Source organism: Oncorhynchus keta, chromosome 33 (assembly GCF_023373465.1).
Source record: "Oncorhynchus keta strain PuntledgeMale-10-30-2019 chromosome 33, Oket_V2, whole genome shotgun sequence".
Lineage (NCBI taxonomy): Eukaryota > Metazoa > Chordata > Actinopteri > Salmoniformes > Salmonidae > Oncorhynchus > Oncorhynchus keta.
In genome coordinates this window covers 24,589,362-24,608,207 of record NC_068453.1, presented here as the reverse complement: position 1 = coordinate 24,608,207, position 18,846 = coordinate 24,589,362, and the positions used below count along the sequence as shown (strand labels likewise).

The 18,846-nt window shown below is 46.0% G+C and overlaps 1 protein-coding gene across 1 annotated transcript; it reads left to right on the top strand.

Moving 5' to 3' along the window:
• Positions 1–8,186: 8,186 nt before the first annotated feature.
• LOC118365908 (extracellular matrix protein 2-like) lies at positions 8,187–13,269 on the top strand. Its single transcript, XM_035748206.2, has 2 exons — positions 8,187–9,410; positions 9,615–13,269. The coding sequence occupies exons 1-2, from the start codon at positions 8,314–8,316 to the stop codon at positions 10,711–10,713; spliced, it is 2,196 nt and encodes a 731-aa protein (XP_035604099.2). The 5' UTR covers positions 8,187–8,313; the 3' UTR covers positions 10,714–13,269.
• The last annotated feature ends 5,577 nt before the right edge of the window (positions 13,270–18,846 follow it).

The following is an 18,846-nucleotide window of genomic DNA, read 5'->3' as shown; positions in this document are numbered from 1 at the left end:
AACAAAGGTTCCCCCCCCCCAGGAAATCAGATCCAAGTGATTTTAATGTAAGAAACCTGTACCGAAGTATTCCCATGCACAATAGACAGACATGGTCGTATGCAAATGTAAGCAAGATTTGAAATGATTATGTTTTAGTCAAACATCATATCTGTTTGGGTTTCTTGCAGTCAATTTGCAGTGTGCAAATGATGTATAATTATGTTCCGGCCCACCGACCCTCCACTCAATAATAAATATCCCCACGGCTGAATCTAGCTGATGATCCCTGTGTTATGGGTTTCATAATGCTTGTATTTAAACCAAAGTAGATCTTTTTAAGATGGTTTTGTATATCAGTTAGAGTCTCTATAAGCGGCAATATGATGTATTAAAACTAGCACGAAATCGCATCCTTGTAGCTGTGTGGGCTAATATAGTCTAAATGTTTGCCTTGGAGTAAGTTGAGCCAATGGCCTTGGAATAAGTTGAGCCAACAGCCACCATATCCCATATGAATAATGATTACATTTAGTCAGTTTTATGCCCAGTATGCAATGTGTTATGCATGTGAACTTGAGTGCATTTTTCTTGTTACATCATCATGCCCTGTGTATACAAATGTAAAACAAGCAGGGGTCTTACCCACCCCCTTTGAGATTCTTGAGAGAGCAGACAAGGAAGTGAGAGAAGGGAAGAAGTCCATTTGAACCGCAGCAAGGGATGAAAAATAGACTGAATTACATTGAAGAGGTATATTGACGAAAACAAACATGAACCTGTGTGAAAGAGAGGCTATGATAGATTAACAGAGACACACAAGGTCTTATCTGACGACATGGAGTCTGAGCTGTATAAAGAGAGGCTATGATAGATTAACAGAGACACACAAGGTCTTATCTGACGACATGGAGTCTGAGCTGTATAAAGAGAGGCTATGATAGATTAACAGAGACACACAAGGTCTTATCTGACGACATGGAGTCTGAGCTGTATAAAGAGAGGCTATGATAGATTAACAGAGACACACAAGGTCTTATCTGACGACATGGAGTCTGAGCTGTATAAAGAGAGGCTATGATAGATTAACAGAGACACACACGGCCTTATCTGACGACATGGAGTCTGAGCTGTATAAAGAGAGGCTGTGATAGATTAACAGACACACACTGTCTTATCTGACGACATGGAGTCTGAGCTGTATAAAGAGAGGCTATGATAGATTAACAGAGACACACAAGGTCTTATCTGATTGACATGGAGTCTGAGCTGTATAAAGAGAGGCTATGATAGATTAACAGAGACACACACTGTCTTATCTGACGACATGGAGTCTGAGCTGTATAAAGAGAGGCTATGATAGATTAACAGAGACACACAAGGTCTTATCTGACGACATGGAGTCTGAGCTGTATAAAGAGAGGCTATGATAGAGTAGCAGAGACACACACGGTCTTATCTGATTGACATGGAGTTTGAGCTTGATAAACATATCAAACATCTCACGGACCAGTTTCATGGGCTAAGTAGCCTCGAATGCATAGAACTTGCCTACGAATTGGTACATCGAAAGAACATCCATGTCCCAGACAACTGGTCAAGAAATGGAATTGTAAGTGATATTGAACAGAAAGATCTACATCTGAATTTAGGCATACATTTAAGATCTACAATATACCACAACCCCATTCCATGAATTCAACTACCACCCACTGTCACAGGACACCATCACCCACTTACCCCAAGGCTGCTCAACGTACCTCGTCCCTATGCTCAACGTACCCCATCCCTATGCTCAATTTACCCCAAGGCTGCTCAACGTACCCTGTCCCTATGCTCAACATACCCCGTCCCTATGCTCAACATACCCCGTCCCTATGCTCAACGTACCCCGTCCCTATGCTCAACTTACCCCGTCCCTATGCTCAACATACCCCGTCCCTATGCTCAACTTACCCCGTCCCTATTCTCAATGTACCCCGTCCCTATGCTCAACGTACCCCGTCCCTATGCTCAACTTACCCCGTCCCTATGCTCAACTTACCCCGTCCCTATGCTCAACGTACCCCGTCCCTATGCTCAACTTACCCCGTCCCTATGCTCAACTTACCCCGTCCCTATGCTCAACTTACCCCGTCCCTATGCTCAACTTACCCCGTCCCTATGCTCAACTTACCCCGTCCCTATGCCCAACTTACCCCGTCCCTATGCTCAACTTACCCCATCCCTATGCCCAACTTACCCCGTCCCTATGCCCAACGTACCCCGTCCCTATGCTCAACGTACCCCGTCCCTAAGCCCAACTTACCCCGTCCCTATGCCCAACGTACCCCGTCCCTATGCTCAACGTACCCCGTCCCTATGCCCAACTTACCCCGTCCCTATGCTCAACTTACCCCGTCCCTATGCCCAACTTACCCCGTCCCTATGCCCAACGTACCCCGTCCCTATGCTCAACGTACCCCGTCCCTATGCTCAACTTACCCCGTCCCTATGCCCAACTTACCCCGTCCCTATGCTCAACATACCCCGTCCCTATGCTCAACATACCCCGTCCCTATGCTCAACGTACCCCGTCCCTATGCTCAACTTACCCCGTCCCTATGCTCAACATACCCCGTCCCTATGCTCAACTTACCCCGTCCCTATGCTCAACGTACCCCGTCCCTATGCTCAACTTACCCCGTCCCTATGCTCAACATACCCCGTCCCTATGCTCAACTTACCCCGTCCCTATTCTCAACGTACCCCGTCCCTATGCTCAACGTACCCCGTCCCTATGCTCAACTTACCCCGTCCCTATGCTCAACGTACCCCGTCCCTATGCTCAACGTACCCCGTCCCTATGCTCAACTTACCCCGTCCCTATGCTCAACTTACCCCGTCCCTATGCTCAACTTACCCCGTCCCTATGCTCAACTTACCCCGTCCCTATGCTCAACTTACCCCGTCCCTATGCTCAACTTACCCCGTCCCTATGCTCAACTTACCCCGTCCCTATGCTCAACTTACCCCGTCCCTATGCTCAACTTACCCCATCCCTATGCCCAACTTACCCCGTCCCTATGCCCAACGTACCCCGTCCCTATGCTCAACGTACCCCGTCCCTAAGCCCAACTTACCCCGTCCCTATGCCCAACGTACCCCGTCCCTATGCCCAACTTACCCCGTCCCTACGCTCAACGTACCCCGTCCCTATGCTCAACTTACCCCGTCCCTATGCCCAACTTACCCCGTCCCTATGCCCAACTTACCGCGTCCCCAGGCTCAACTTACCCCGTCCCTATGCCCAACTTACCCCGTCCCTATGCCCAACTTACCCCGTCCCTATTCCCAACGTACCCCGTCCCTATGCTCAACGTACCCCGTCGCTATGCTCAACTTACCCCGTCCCTATGCCCAACTTACCCCATCCCTATGCTCAACATACCCCGTCCCTATGCTCAACATACCCCGTCCCTATGCTCAACGTACCCCGTCCCTATGCTCAACTTACCCCGTCCCTATGCTCAACATACCCCGTCCCTATGCTCAACTTACCCCGTCCCTATGCTCAACGTACCCCGTCCCTATGCTCAACTTACCCCGTCCCTATGCTCAACTTACCCCGTCCCTATTCTCTACGTACCCCGTCCCTATGCTCAACGTACCCCGTCCCTATGCTCAACTTACCTCGTCCCTATGTTCAACGTACCCCTTCCCTATGCTCAACTTACCCCGTCCCTATGCTCAACTTACCCCGTCCCTATGCTCAACTTACCCCGTCCCTATGCTCAACTTACCCCGTCCCTATGCTCAACTTACCCCGTCCCTATGCCCAACTTACCCCGTCCCTATGCTCAACTTACCCCATCCCTATGCCCAACTTACCCCGTCCCTATGCCCAACGTACCCCGTCCCTATGCTCAACGTACCCCGTCCCTAAGCCCAACTTACCCCGTCCCTATGCCCAACGTACCCCGTCCCTATGCCCAACTTACCCCGTCCCTACGCTCAACGTACCCCGTCCCTATGCTCAACTTACCCCGTCCCTTTGCCCAACTTACCCCGTCCCTATGTCCAACTTACCGCGTCCCCAGGCTCAACTTACCCCGTCCCTATGCCCAACTTACCCCGTCCTTATGCCCAACGTACCCCGTCCCTATGCTCAACTTACCCCGTCCCTATGCCCAACTTACCCCGTCCCTATGCCCAACTTACCCCGTCCCCAGGCTCAACTTACCCTGTCCCTATGCCCAACTTACCCCTTCCCTAAACTCAACTTACCCCATCCCTATGCCCAATTTACCCCATCCCTATGCCCAACGTACCCCGTCCCTATGCTCAACGTACCCCGTCCCTATGCCCAACTTACCCCGTCCCTATGCCCAACGTACCCCGTCCCTATGCTCAACGTACCCCGTCCCTATGCCCAACTTACCCCATCCCTATACTCAACTTACCCCGTCCCTATGCTCAACTTACCCCATCCCTAAGCCCAACTTACCCCGTCCCTATGCTCAACTTACCCCGTCCCTATGCCCAACGTACCCCGTCCCTATGCTCAACGTACCCCGTCCCTATGCTCAACTTACCCCGTCCCTATGCCCAACTTACCCCGTCCCCAGGCTCAACTTACCCCGTCCCTATGCCCAACTTACCCCATCCCTATGCTCAACTTACCCCGTCCCTATGCCCAACTTACCCCGTCCCTATGCCCAACTTACTTTATATCCAGGGTAAGTTGTGCCAAGAGACCACTTGTTGGACAAGCTATGTTCAAAATCAAATTTATTTGTCACATACACATGGTTAGCAGATGTTAAATGCGAGTGTAGCGAAATGCTTGTGCTTCTAGTTCCGACAATGCAGTGATAACCAACAAGTAATCTAACTAACAATTCCAAAACTACTGTCTTATACACAGTGTAAGGGGATAAGGAATATGTACATAAGGATATATGAATGAGTGATGGTACAGAGCAGCATACAGTAGATGGTATCGAGTACAGTATATACATATGAGATGAGTGTGTAGACAAAGTAAACAAAGTGGCATAGTTAAAGTGGCTAGTGATACATGTGTTACATAAGGATGCAGTCGATGATGTAGAGTACAGTATATACATATGCATATGAGATGAATAATGTAGGGTAAGTAACATTATATAAGGTAGCATTGTTTAAAGTGGCTAGTGATATATTTACATAATTCCCATCAATTCCCATTATTAAAATGGCTGGAGTTGGGTCAGTGTCAATGACAGTGTGTTGGCAGCAGCCACTCACTGTTAGTGGTGGCTGTTTAACAGTCTGATGGCCTTGAGATAGAAGCTGTTTTTCAGTCTCTCGGTCCCAGCTTTGATGCACCTGTACTGACCTCGCCTTCTGGATGATAGCGGGGTGAACAGGCAGTGGTTCGGGTGGTTGATGTCCTTGATGATCTTTATGGCCTTCCTGTAACAACGGGTGGTGTAGGTGTCCTGGAGGGCAGGTAGTTTGCCCCCGGTGATGCGTTGTGCAGTCCTCACTACCCTCTGGAGAGCCTTACGGTTGAGGGCGGAGCAGTTGCCGTACCAGGCGGTGATACAGCCCGCCAGGATGCTCTCGATTGTGCATCTGTAGAAGTTTGTGAGTGCTTTTGGTGACAAGCCGAATTTCTTCAGCCTCCTGAGGTTGAATAGGCGCTGCTGCGCTTCTTCACGACGCTGTCAGTGTGAGTGGACCAATTCAGTTTGTCTGTGATGTGTATGCCGAGGAACTTAAAACTAGCTACCCTCTCCACTACTGTTCCATCGATGTGGATAGGGGGTGTTCCCTCTGCTGTTTCCTGAAGTCCACAATCATCTCCTTAGTTTTGTTGACGTTGAGTGTGAGGTTATTTTCCTGACACCACACTCCGAGGGCCCTCACCTCCTCCCTGTAGGCCGTCTCGTCGTTGTTGGTAATCAAGCCTACCACTGTTGTGTCGTCCGCAAACTTGATGATTGAGTTGGAGGCGTGCGTGGCCACGCAGTCGTGGGTGAACAGGGAGTACAGGAGAGGGCTCAGAACGCACCCTTGTGGGGCCCCCGTGTTGAGGATCAGCGGGGAGGAGATGTTGTTGCCTACCCTCACCACCTAGCGGTTTCTAAACTGCTATGTTTACATGAATTCAGATTAGTCCAGGGATACACAACATCCTGAAATATATTTAGATACCTGTATCTTTGTAGAAGGAATAGCATTTCCCTTGACATAGGGGGGCACACAATTGGCCCAGCGTCGTCCAGTTTTGGCCGGTGTAGGCCGTCATTGCAAATAAGAATTTGTTCTTAACTGACTTGTATAGTTAAATAAAGGTTAAATAAATAAATAAAAACATGTCTCAACATACCCCCCTCTCCCCAAACCCAATGCACTATCAATGCACCCGCTATGTGTCAAAGGTCAGGCACTTCCCCCGGAACCACTTGCCACCACGGTGTCACCCGCCGGGCTGCTAATGCCCCTCTGGAACAAGGGCAAACAGAATCCCCCTAAAACCACCTCTCCCCTTTGACCTCCCATCCATACATTGACCCCCTCATCTCCCGCTTTTAAAAAAAATCTTTCCTGCTATTGATCTTCCCAGATTCCACTATATCCTGGAGGGTCGGTGTGAAAATCCCCTTTGAGATATGAGTATTCAGAGTCATTACCTGCCGCCGGCTTCCGGCCCAGTGTGTGTGTGAAAACTCCCCACAGAGAGGGGACTCTTAAATAGCTCTTAAATAGGTATGACTCCCACTGGACAACATACACAGATGCATGATATTGGCTCTGACGTCTAAGGGCACAGCAGGTAAGCAAGACTGACACCCATACATCTAATAGATAGAACTTCAGACACTACCTGCTCTATTACTCTAGATCTGTTGAACATTTAGTGGACACCTACCTTAGCGGTAGTAACGGCAGTTACTGTTTGCTCTTGCAATACATTCTAGAGAGAAAAGATTAGGCCCATTCATTTTTTTTTAACTCACTCATGCTATTGGGAAGATCTAGAAAGTTAATTTCAGATAGTATTTTTTTGCTTTTGATAAAGAAATAGGAAGAGACTCAATTAGAAACTGTTGTTCTTATACATGATACTGCCTCTTAGGTTGTTGGAGGTTCTTGTCTTTTAGATAGAAGACCATGGAAGAACTCACTCTACTACTCTGGCTCCTGATAGTTCCTCTTCAATCATTTGTACTTCAGCCCAGTAAGTACCTGTGAACTTTCATCATCCACAGGATCTACACACTGATTTTACATTCACAAACTTGAATAACTAATTCAACAACTAATTTACAATAGCTTGATTTTCTGATCCTCCTAATTGTCTGATCAGTTTGGAAAATGCATCATATGTATGTAGGTGTGCAGCAAAGGAACCTAAGTACACTTGAATTCAGATGTTTCCACACTGCATAGGAATAATGTTTTTTTCAAACGAACCAAGTCTGTTAACATATCCCAGACTTATTCAGGCAACCTAGTCACAGTTTTGAAACGAACCAGAGCCATTTGCCAAATTGTGGTAATTAATTTAAAGTACTGTAAGAAGTGGTTTTATTTTATAATACTTATATTCCTTTATGAAAAAAACAACTGCAAACTTTGTAAAATCTCTGTCAATATGGCCCACATTGTCTGTCATTTTGTAGCGATGCCTAATCATGAGTGTCAATACTAAGATACTGCTGGGTGTGTCTAGGAGTGGAAATGATCCTCATAGAAGACTCTGTCAGAGAAACAGATCCCTGGTCAGACTGGAGACCTGAGAGACTGAGGGAGACCAAAACAGCAGACGAAGAGGAGGGTGAAGAACTCACTGCAACCCACCCTGAAGAGGGGAGGGAGGAAGAGGGGAGGAGCGAGGAAGGACTAACTCTAGAGTCTGACTCTGAGAAGTGGAGAATAGAGGAGGAGAAGGGGGCAGCAGAGCAGGAGGGCCATGAGGAAGAGCGAGGGATGCAGGAAGAGAGAAAGCTGGTTGGAGGGCTTGATTACAGAGAGAAGAAGAGATTTGAAAATGGGGAGATAGAAGCTGATGAGGAACATGAAGAGGAGGAGGAGAGAAGAGATAATGGAGAGGGGAGACATGAAGAAGGGATTAGATCAGATGATGAGGAGAGAGGTGGTAAGGAACAGAGAGCATATGGAGGAGAGGAGAAACTAGAAGAAGACCGGAGAGTTGTGGAAGTTAAAGAACCCAGTGTAGATCAAGGCGAGAGAGACTACTTAGTTGTTACACACATAGACCTCCCCCCTCCAACCAGCACTTCCTCCTCTCCTGTAGAAAAAGTAACAGACACTCAACCTGTCAATCAAGCTATCAACAAACCCATGTCCCCTCCCCCTGCAGCTATGCCTGTTCTACTTTATGATGTCACTCCTCCACCTGCCACTCAACATGACCCTCCCCCAGTTACACCCTCTACCCCCTCTCAAGTTCCAGAGTCTGCCACTCATGCTCTCGCTCAACCTGCCAGTCATATCCAAGACCCGGCTCCAGAGGCAGAGGAGGCCATCTCATTGGTGGACAGTGAGCTCATTATGGTTCAGAGAGTGACTGACAGCTCCCAGACCAACCTCAGTGAGTGGGAGAGTTTTGTTTCGCAGGCGATGGAGGTCAACGTTGGCCCAATTATCAAGGTTTCAGTCAATGACAATCAGACTGAGAGGAACAGCATTGTCTTTCTCAAAGAGACAGAAAATACAGTCAAGCAGCTAAAGTCTACAGACAAACCAAAACAAGCAAAGCCCACAGCCATGGAACTCCAACCTACAGCCAAACCAAAAGAGATGACAAAACCAACAGCCAAACCCAAAGTGACGGTACAGACAAACTCCACACCCAAAACACAACAGGTAAAACCCACAGCCAAGGAACTGCAACCTACAGCCAAACCAAAAGAGATGACAAAACCAACAGTGACAGTTACAGTACAGACAAACCCTACACCCAAAACACTAGACATAAAGCCTATAGCCAAAACACTACACACAAACTCCACACCAAAAACACAACAGACAAAACCTACACCCGAAACACAACTGACAAAACCTTCACCCAAAACACTACAGGCAAAACCTACACACAAAACACTACAGACGAAACCTACACACAAAACACTACAGACGAAACCTACACCCAGAACCCTACAGACAAAACTTACACCCAAAACACAACAGACAAAACCTACAGCCAAACCAGCAGTGCCAAAACACACAATGAAGCTGACACAGACCACCAAGAGTATCAAGACAAAGACAGGGAAACATCAAAAGAAAGACAAAATAAATGAGAGGAAAGGTAAACCTCTGAAAAAGGACAACAAAACCAAAGAGACAAAACAGGAGAAGAAGGAGGGCACAAATCCGGCAAACTTCCCCTACTTCAAAGACAACTACTGTCCCCCGGAGTGTGCCTGCTATGGACGGTGAGATGTTCTTGGACTAAATCAGGCTTACTATTGCCCATTTGTAATTAATTATATTTTATCATTATACTATTTCCATATTGTCACAGTCTTATTTAATCACCCAAACCATTTTGTACAGTAATGTTTGTTGCGTGCATAATGTATGCATCTTTACAGGTCCACATTCATTACTCCAATGTTTTCTATTGCCCTATTTCCCAGAGTGGTCCAGTGTTCCGACAAGGGGGTGGAGAAGGTTCCGTACGGCATCCCTTATAACTCCCGCTACGTCCTCCTGATGAACAACCGCATCGACAGCATTCAGCTGGACCTGCTCAATGAATACCTGTCCATGGAGTTCCTGGTGCTCAGCAACAACCGGCTGACAGACGGCTCCATCGAGGGGGCCTTTGAGGGCATCCCGGCCCTGAGGCGGCTCTACCTGGACCGGAACCTACTGGAGAGCGTGCCCACAGACCTGCCCGCCTCCCTGGAAGAGCTGCGTCTGGATAACAACCAGCTGAACGTGATGTCGGAGGGAGCCTGGGCCCACTGCCCCGGCCTGCTGGTCCTCAGCCTCAGCAACAACAGCCTGGGGAATGGGAACGATACTCTCCCCGCCAGTGTGCTCTCACCTCTGGGCAGCCTGCGCACCCTCAGCCTGGACCGCAACCGGCTGGCCTCGGTGCCTCTGGGCTTACCTCTATCTATCAGGGAGTTGTACCTCCGTGGCAACCTTATCGAGAAGTTCCCAGGAGAGGCCTTCATGGGTACCTCAGAGCTGGTGATTCTGGATTTGAGCGCTAACCGGCTAACCAACCATGGCCTGCTCAGGGAGTCCCTCGTCAACGCCACCCACCTGGAGAGCCTCAACTTAGAGGGCAACCAGCTCAAGAAGGTACCCCGCCACCTCCCCTCTTCCCTCAAAACCCTCAACCTGGAGGGCAACCTCATCTCCTCCGTGGGCAAAGCCTCCTTCCTCCACCTCCCCCACCTGGAGCACCTGGGCCTGGCCAGTAACAAGATAGCCGGGGTGGCCACGGGGGCTTTCAGGGCGCTGCCCGTTCTGCACCAACTGGACCTGTGTCACAACGCTCTGAGCCAGGTGCCCAGGCAGCTGCCCCGGGGGCTACACTCAGTGGCACTCACACACAACAAGATCCACTCAGTGCCCCGCGACGCCTTCTGCTGGGGGGGTTTAGACCCCGGCCTCAGCAGCCTGGTGCTGGTGCAGCTGGAGCACAACCTCATAGACCTGGGCCACATGGACGCAAAAGCCTTCCACTGCCTCAGAGGCTTCCAGGTGGTACACTTCTACTGAGCTGCAGTCTATAGAATCCTGCAGGACAGTCATACTGCAAGTATGGATTATAGACAATCCAACAACTGAAACCAATTGCAGGGTTTTTTCTGTTCAACCTGAAAGTCCGTTGGGCTCCAACATGGCGGTAAAATGTTCTGCAATACAAATAGAGAAACAGACATCATGTCGGGAGCTGATTTTGATTCAACATTACAAGGTAACAATGCAAGATGGCCAGTTGAGTGAACTTGGATCTCAATGTGGATAGCTATACTGTACCGTATGTCGTCGCTTGGGTAAAGCTGTGATTGGTGGAAGCCGTGGTGTTCAGAGAAAATACTTACTGCTCCCATGAAGTCTGTGTTGAAAGACTATGGCCTCTACTTAAAGGTCAATGATGACACATACAGTTGAAGTCAAAATAATGTCAAATGTCAGAATAAGAGTAGAGAGAATTATTTATTTCAGCTTTTATTTCTTTCATCACATTCCCAGTGGATCAGAAGTTTACATACAGCACACTCAATTAGTATTTGGTAGCATTGCCTTTAAATAGTTTAACTTGGGTCAAACATTTTTGGTAGCCTTCCACAAGCTTCCCACAATAAATTGGGTGAATTTTGGCCCATTCCTCCTGACAGAGCTGGTGCAACTGAATCGGGTATGTAGGCCTCCTTGCTCCTTTCAGTTCCGCTGATACATTTTCTATGGGATTGAGGTCAGGGCTTTGGGATTATGCTTGGGGTCATTGTCCATTTGGAATACCCATTAGCGACCAAGCTTTAACCTCCTGACCGATATCTTGAGATGTTGCTTCAATATATCCACATAATTTCCTTGCTGCCACCCCCGTGCTTCACGGTAGGGATGGTGTTCTTCGGCTTGCAAGCCTCCCCCTTTTTCCTCCAAACATAACGATGGTCATTGCGGCCAAACAGTTCTATTTTTGTTTCATCAGACCAGAGGACATTTCTCCAAAAAGTATGATCTTTGTCCCCATGTGCAGTAGTCTGGCGTTTTTATGGCAGTTTTGGAGCAGTGGCTTCTTCCTTGCTGAGCAGGTTATTTCAGCTTATGTCAATATAGGACTCGTTTTACTGTGGCTATAGATACTTTTGTACCTGTTTCCCCCGGAGTCTTCACAAGGTGTTGTTCTGGGATTGATTTGCGTTCATCTCTACGAGACAGAACGTGTCTCCTTCCTGAGCGGTATGATGGCTGCGTGGTCCCATGGTGTTTATACTTGCGTCCTATTGTTTGTACAGATGAACGTGTTACCTTCAGGCGTTTGGAAATTGCTCCCAAAGATGAACCAGACTTGTGGAGGTCTACAATTATCTTGGCTGATTTCTTTTGATTTTCCCATGATGTCAAGCATAGAGGCACTGAGTTTGAAGGTAGGCCTTGAAATATATCCCCAGGTACACCTCCAATTGACTCAAATGATGTCAACTAGCTATCCGAAGCCTCTAAAGCCATGACATAATTTTCTGGAATTTTCCAAGCTGTTTAAAGTCACAGTCAAATTAGTTTTTTTTTAAACCTCTGACCCACTGGAATTGCGATACCGTGAATTATACGTGAAATAATCTGTCTGTAAACAATTGTTGGAAAAATTACTTGTGTCATGCACAAAGTAGATGTCCTAACCGACTTGCCAAAACTATAGTTTGTTAACAATAAATTTGTGTAGTGGTTGAAAACGACTCCAACCTAAGTGTATGTAAACTTCTGACTTCAACTTTATGTGACTGTCAGCTGTGTTTTAGCAATCTTATCATTGGAGCAATTGTTAGCTAAATGTGTTTCTATTTAATGTTGTCATGTGATTTAAATTAAAGTGCCATTAGTGGTCTCTCTTTTCTGGAAGAGTGTGAATTGGCAAGTCAATGGCAAAAACCTTATTAACAAAAGCAACTCCATTTCAACTCACGTTGGCCTAATACGGGCAAGAAACAATAGCACAGTCTATGAAAAATGTCTGCCTGCTGCAAAATTATTCTCCAATAGCCCTTTATTAATTTCCAGAACCACCTCCAGATACTTTTCATAAGAGGGCTGGGGTAATATTTGATTGCCTATCGTTATTTAAGCCAAAATGTGTTAATCTGAAGGCAAGTTTACTTTCTGGGTAAGAGCTTGGCCGTGCTGTACACCAAATCCTTGGCTTGGCTGCTGGTTATTGTTGGATAGAAACATGATTTTAAACTTTGGCAGCCATTTTTCAAGGGCACCACTTGTTCTTTTCATGCCTCATAATGGCCTCTGCAGTCCAAATGTTTCCATTCTAAAGCGTTCTCTCTGCTTCCTGTAAACAAGTTAATAAGAGATGTTTTTTATATAAAATTTGTATACAGCCATGTCTGGTGATTAACTGCACCAAAAATATCAAACTTCCTGGATGAATAACATTCAAATCAGAGTTTCTTGATTAGATAATGTTTTACCCTGTAGCAATGATGGATAACTGCTGTACATTGCAAATGTATCCATGATTGGATGTTGATGCTGTGCATTCGGGAAAGTATTCAGACCCCTTGACCTTTTCCACATTTTGTTACATTAAAGCCTTATTCTAAAATTGATTCAATTAATTATTTTCCTCAACAATCTACACACAATACCCCATAATAACAGAGTGAAAACAGGTTTTTAGACATTTTTGCAAATTTATTACAAATAAAATACAGAATTCAGACCCTTTGCTATGAGACTCGAAATTGAGCTCAGTGCATCCTGTTTCCATTGATCATCCTTGAGATGTTTCCACAACTTGATTGGAGTCCACATGTGGTAAATTCAGTTGATTGAAAATGATTTGGAAATTCCGACACCTGTCTGTATAAGGTCCACAGTTGACAGTGCATGTCAGAGCAAAAACCAAGCCATGACCTCTGAGACAGGATTGTGTCGAGGCACAGATCTGGGGAATGTGTTTGGATGTTTGGCCACTAGATGGCAGTAACATATTGAGGGAAAGAGAATGAAGTAACAGGTAAAACCCTAACTGTATGCAATGAATACATTTATGATGAAAAGAACATTGAGGCAGATTTGGCCCTGCTTCAGTAGCCAAAAATAAAATTGCTGCAATTAAGATTCAAGGAAGTTTATTTTTGGCTGAAAAAAAGTCACTTGAACTCACACCTGCATGGTTTCTCTCCTTCTCATACATATACTGAGTCAGCTACCATTTGAGATTCTAGTCATCTCTCTTATCCAGAGAAACTTACAGTATTAAATCCATACATTTTCATAGTGGTCCCCCTCGGGAATCAAAGCCACAACCCTGGCTTTGCAAGTGCCATGCTCTACAAACTGAGCGACACGGGACATTATAGACTTTCACAGAGTAGTGACAGCTTGTGATCCTCAGTGTCAATACAGTGAGAGTATTTACTATTTACACCAGGATAAATAATTTAGGGTAAAGGAAGCAGAGAGAAAGATGATACACAGGATCTAATCTAGAGAGGGGAGTGAGGTGATTGGTGCTCTCTCTCTCTTTCTCTCAATTTCTCTCTCTCCCTCTCTCTTTCTCCCTCTATCTTTCTCTTTCTCTCTCTCTCTCTCTCTCTCTCTCTCTCTCTCTCTCTCTCTCTCTCTCTCTCTCTCTCTCTCTTTCTCCCTCTATCTTTCTCTTTCTCCCTCTCTCTCTCTCTCTCTCTCTCTCTCTCTCTCTCTCTCTCTCTCTCTCTCTCTCTCTCTTTCTCCCTCTATCTTTCTCTCTCTCTCTCTCTCTCTCTCTCTCTCTCTCTCTCTCTCTCTCTTTCTCCCTCTATCTATCTTTCTCTCTCTCTCTCTCTCTCTCTCTCTCTCTCTCTCTCTCTCTCTCTCTCTCTCTCTCTCTCTCTCTCTCTCTCTCTCTCTCTCTCTCTCTCTCTCTCTTTCTCCCTCTATCTTTCTCTCTCTCTCTCTCTCTGTCTCTCTCTCTCTTTCTCATAACATTGCTCAGCTACGTGGCAGTGCACCCATAAGGCCTGTGAAAGAGGAGGAGGAGGAGGAGGGGGAGGGAGATGAGCGAGGGAAGGAGAGTGAAAGGCAGGATAGTTCCAGACTTCATTTTCTCCTACCGTGCACGGAGGAAAGACACTTTTGGCAGGCCTGGGGTTCACCAGCACCTCCCTACGTTCCAGCAGGACCTCCGCTCTCACAGCACTGTCTACCTGATGCTACTTCCCCCTTCCCTCTTTTTGTCTCTCTCTTGGTCTCTCTTGGTCTCTCTTTCTCTTCCTCTCTCTTCCTCTCTCTCTCTCTCTCTCTCTCTCTCTCTCTCTCTCTCTCTCTCTCTCTCTCTCTCTCTCTCTCTCTCTCTCTCTCTCTCTCTCTCTCTCTCTCTCTCTCTCTCTCTCTCTCTCTCTCTCTCTCTCTCTCTCTCTCTCTCTCTCTCTCTCTCTCTCTCTCTCTCTCTCCCTATTTGTCTCCTCCCATTTCCCTCTCCCTTCTTTCCCCAATCCATCTCTGTCTTTCCCTCTCTCTCGCTCCCTCTTAGATCATATATCTTAGATGACACGTGTCAGGCTTGCAGGTGTGTTTGTGTGTGTGTGATTAGTGCGTGTGCATGCGTGTGTATGTGTGTGAGCACGTATTTACACTTGTATGTTTTTATCTATCTCAATTATTAATAGCATGGCACACCTGAGGCATGTGAGTTGGTCTCAAGCTAGAATTTGACCCATAATGTTAGCAGCCTCTAGCTTCCCTCATGACTTGTTGTGACATGAGCACAATGGTAAAAGGCTGTTTTCTGAAGGGCTGCTTATTTGTGTACCTCTCAGTGGTTCTCTGTTTGACTGACAGCCATATCACCACGTGAGATTAGTAGTGAAAGGTGCAGGCTGGCATCTCAGAATAACTATCTCTCTGCCTGTCTGCCCTCTCTCTCTCTCTCTCTCTCTCTCTGTCTGTCTGTCTGTCTGTCTGTCTGTCTGTCTGTCTGTCTGTCTGTCTGTCTGTCTGTCTGTCTGTCTGTCTGTCTGTCTGTCTGTCTGTCTGTCTGCCCTCTCTCTCTCTAACTCTCTCTCTCTGTCTGTCTGCCCTTGCTGTCTGTCTATCTGTCTGTCTGTCTTTCTGTATTTCCTACTGTTGGTCAAATCTCTTCTGATCTATCCATCTGGTCGGTCATCCGTTCGTGTGTCAGTCTATTTCTGACTGTCTGTCTCTCCATCTGTCCGCCTGTCTGTATGTTCTACCTCTCCTTACCTGTCCACCTGTTCATTTTTCCAGTCTATTTCTGTCTCTCTGTCCATCTGTCTTCCCATATGTCCTTCTGTCTGGGTCTTTTTGTCGGCCAGTCTACCTGTATGTATGTATGTCTGTCGGTCCGTCTGACTGTCAGTCCATCAATATAGGCTATTTGTCTGTTCTTCCATATATCTGTCTGTCCGTCTGTTCGATCATACACTTTAGCCTCACTTTGCCCTGGCTGTCAGACATTTTCTTTCTGTTAGACACAACAAAGAGAGCTGTGGTGGGTCTTCGTGTTTGTTGTCCAGGCCTAAACCGTAACACCATCAATCTCTGACTGCACCTGAGCTGGAAGGAGCTAGAGAGGCGTTGGAGCGTGTTTGAGACGTTATATTCTTTAGTGTCTTTGGTGGTTTTGATTTAATCTTGGATTGAATATGTATTTGGTTGATTAAATTGCCTTGGTTAAGAGAGGTTCAAAGATGTTTGAAAAATATATACAGGTATAATTAATCTCTGTTTTACCCACCCTTTCCTGCACTAAGGCTCAGTATGGATGAACGTTGACAGAATGGTAACGTTGCAATAAGACATTTAGGGAAAGAAAAGGGAATCTAAATCCATGACAAAGATCAAGATCAATGCAGCTGGAGTGAGAACTGAAACATGTGACGTTTGATTGTATAAATCACTCAATACAGCTGATCCTAGACCATGTGATTCATCATTACAGTGCAGTACAACAAGGCCAAGAATATTTCACTGACCACTGGACATGATGTAGAAGTGTGGCAATGCTCTGTTTTCTGATACTCTATCCATAAATTCATAGCCTAGTGTAGATGCATTTGGTGCAGACTGCAACTCTATTGACATGCAACAACATAGTTATTCAGCCACTCTAGCAGTAAAACGTACATTCAACCTCTATTCCACGTTGGTTCAATGTCATTTAATTGATATTAAGTGGAAACAACGTTGATTCAACCAGTGTGCCCATTGTGTTGCTAGTTAATATATACATCATCTATGGGGGACTGTTGAAATAAAGTTGACGATATATATAAGAAAGTGACTAGGATGTCAGTACAGAGATTCATTGACCACAAATAGGCTGAACAGGAATCCAGCTGAACAAAGAGAAAATTGCATGAGGGAAGAGAGAGAGAATGAAGGAGAGAAGGAATTAAACAGGATATTAAACCGCACCCTTGGAGATAAGTCAGACAGACAGACAGACAGAAACATACAGGCACAGACAGACAGACAGACAGACAGACAGACAGACAGACAGACAGACAGACAGACAGACGCCACACTTCCTCTGTTAATGTGATGCTTGGAGGCTCGATGTGGTAGGAGGATTGAGTGTTCATCTTTATAAGGCTTTGAATAAGGTATTATATTTATGAAATATCTCTTTAATGACCAATGAACAACATCTTGAAATGACAACATTAACACGTGTCATAGCTATGTGTTCACTGAACACTGATGCACAATGGCTTAAAGCAGATGTGTCAAACATATTCCACGGAGGGCCGAGTGTCCGCATGTTTTTGGTTTTTCCTTTCAAATGAAAACCCAGACAACCAGGCGAGGGGAGTTCTTTACTAATTAGTGACATGAATTAATGAGTTTGGAATGAGTGAGTTTGACACATGGCTTAAAGTATTAAGAATTAAAAGGGATGTTAGTTTGAAGGTTTTGATTGACAGTGTGGGTGTGTTTAATGTCCCGCCTCTCTCATAGACAGTAATTGGATAAATGGAAGTGGTGGTCAAAGCGGTACTCCTCCCTCCTAAACACACACACACACACACACAACCACATTTTGGTATACAGTACCAGTCAAAAGTTTGGACACATCTACTCATTGAAGGGTTTTTCTTTATTTGTACTATTTAGAATAATAGTGAAGACATCAAAACAATGAAATAACACATGTGGAATCATGTAATAATCAAAAAAGTGTAAAACAAATTCTTCAAAGATTCTTCAAAGTAGTCACCCTTTGCCTTGATGACAGCTTTGCACACTCTTGGCATTCTCTCAACCAGCTTCATGAGGTAGTCACCTGGAATGCTTTTCCAACAGTCTTGAAGGAGTTCCCACATATGCTGATCACTTGTTGGCTGCTTTTCTTTCACTCTGTGGTCCAACTCATCCCAAAACATCTCAACTAGGTTGAGGTCGGGTGATTTGGAGGCCAGGTCATCTGATGCAGCACTCCATCAATCTCCTTGGCCAAATAGTCCTTTAACAATCTGGAGGTGTTGGGTCATTGTCCTGTTTGAAAAACAACTGATAGTCCCACTAAGTGCAAACCAGATGGTATGGCATTTCGCTGCATACTGCTGTGGTAGCCATGCTGGTTAACTGTGCCTTGAATTCACCAGCAAAGCACCCCCACACCATCACACCTCCTCCTTCATGCTTCACGGTGGGAACCACACATGCGGAGATCATCCGTTCACCTACTCTGCATCTCACAAAGACATGGCAGTTGGAACAAAAAATCTCAAATTTGGACATGAGACCAAAGGACAGATTTCCACCGGTCTAATGTCCATTGCTCGTGTTTCTTGGTCCAAGCAAGTCTCTTCTGATAACTGGTGTCCTTTAACAGTGGTTTCTTAGCAGTAATTCGACCATGAAGGCCTGACGCAGTCTCCTTTGAACAGTTGATGTTGAGATGTGTCTGTTACTTGAACTCTGTGAAGCATCTATTTGGGCTGCAATCTGAGGTACAGTTAGTAGCCAATTTCTGAGGCTGGTAACTCAAGTGAACTTATCCTCTGCAGCAGATGTAACTCTGGGTCTTCCTTCCTGTGGTGGTCCTCATGAGAGCCAGTTTCATCATTGCGCTTGATGGTTTTTGCAACTGTACTTGAAGAAACTTCTGAAAAGTTTTCTGTATTCACTTACCTTCACGTCTTAAAACCTCTTTGGGATAGGTGGGGT

Coding starts and splice junctions, on each gene's coding strand:
- LOC118365908 (XM_035748206.2), top strand. CDS start 8,314: ATGTCCCCTCCCCCTGCAGCTATGCCTGTTCTACTTTATGATGTCACT. Junction 9,411..9,614: donor GAGTGTGCCTGCTATGGACG/GTGAGATGTTCT, acceptor CCTATTTCCCAG/AGTGGTCCAGTGTTCCGACA.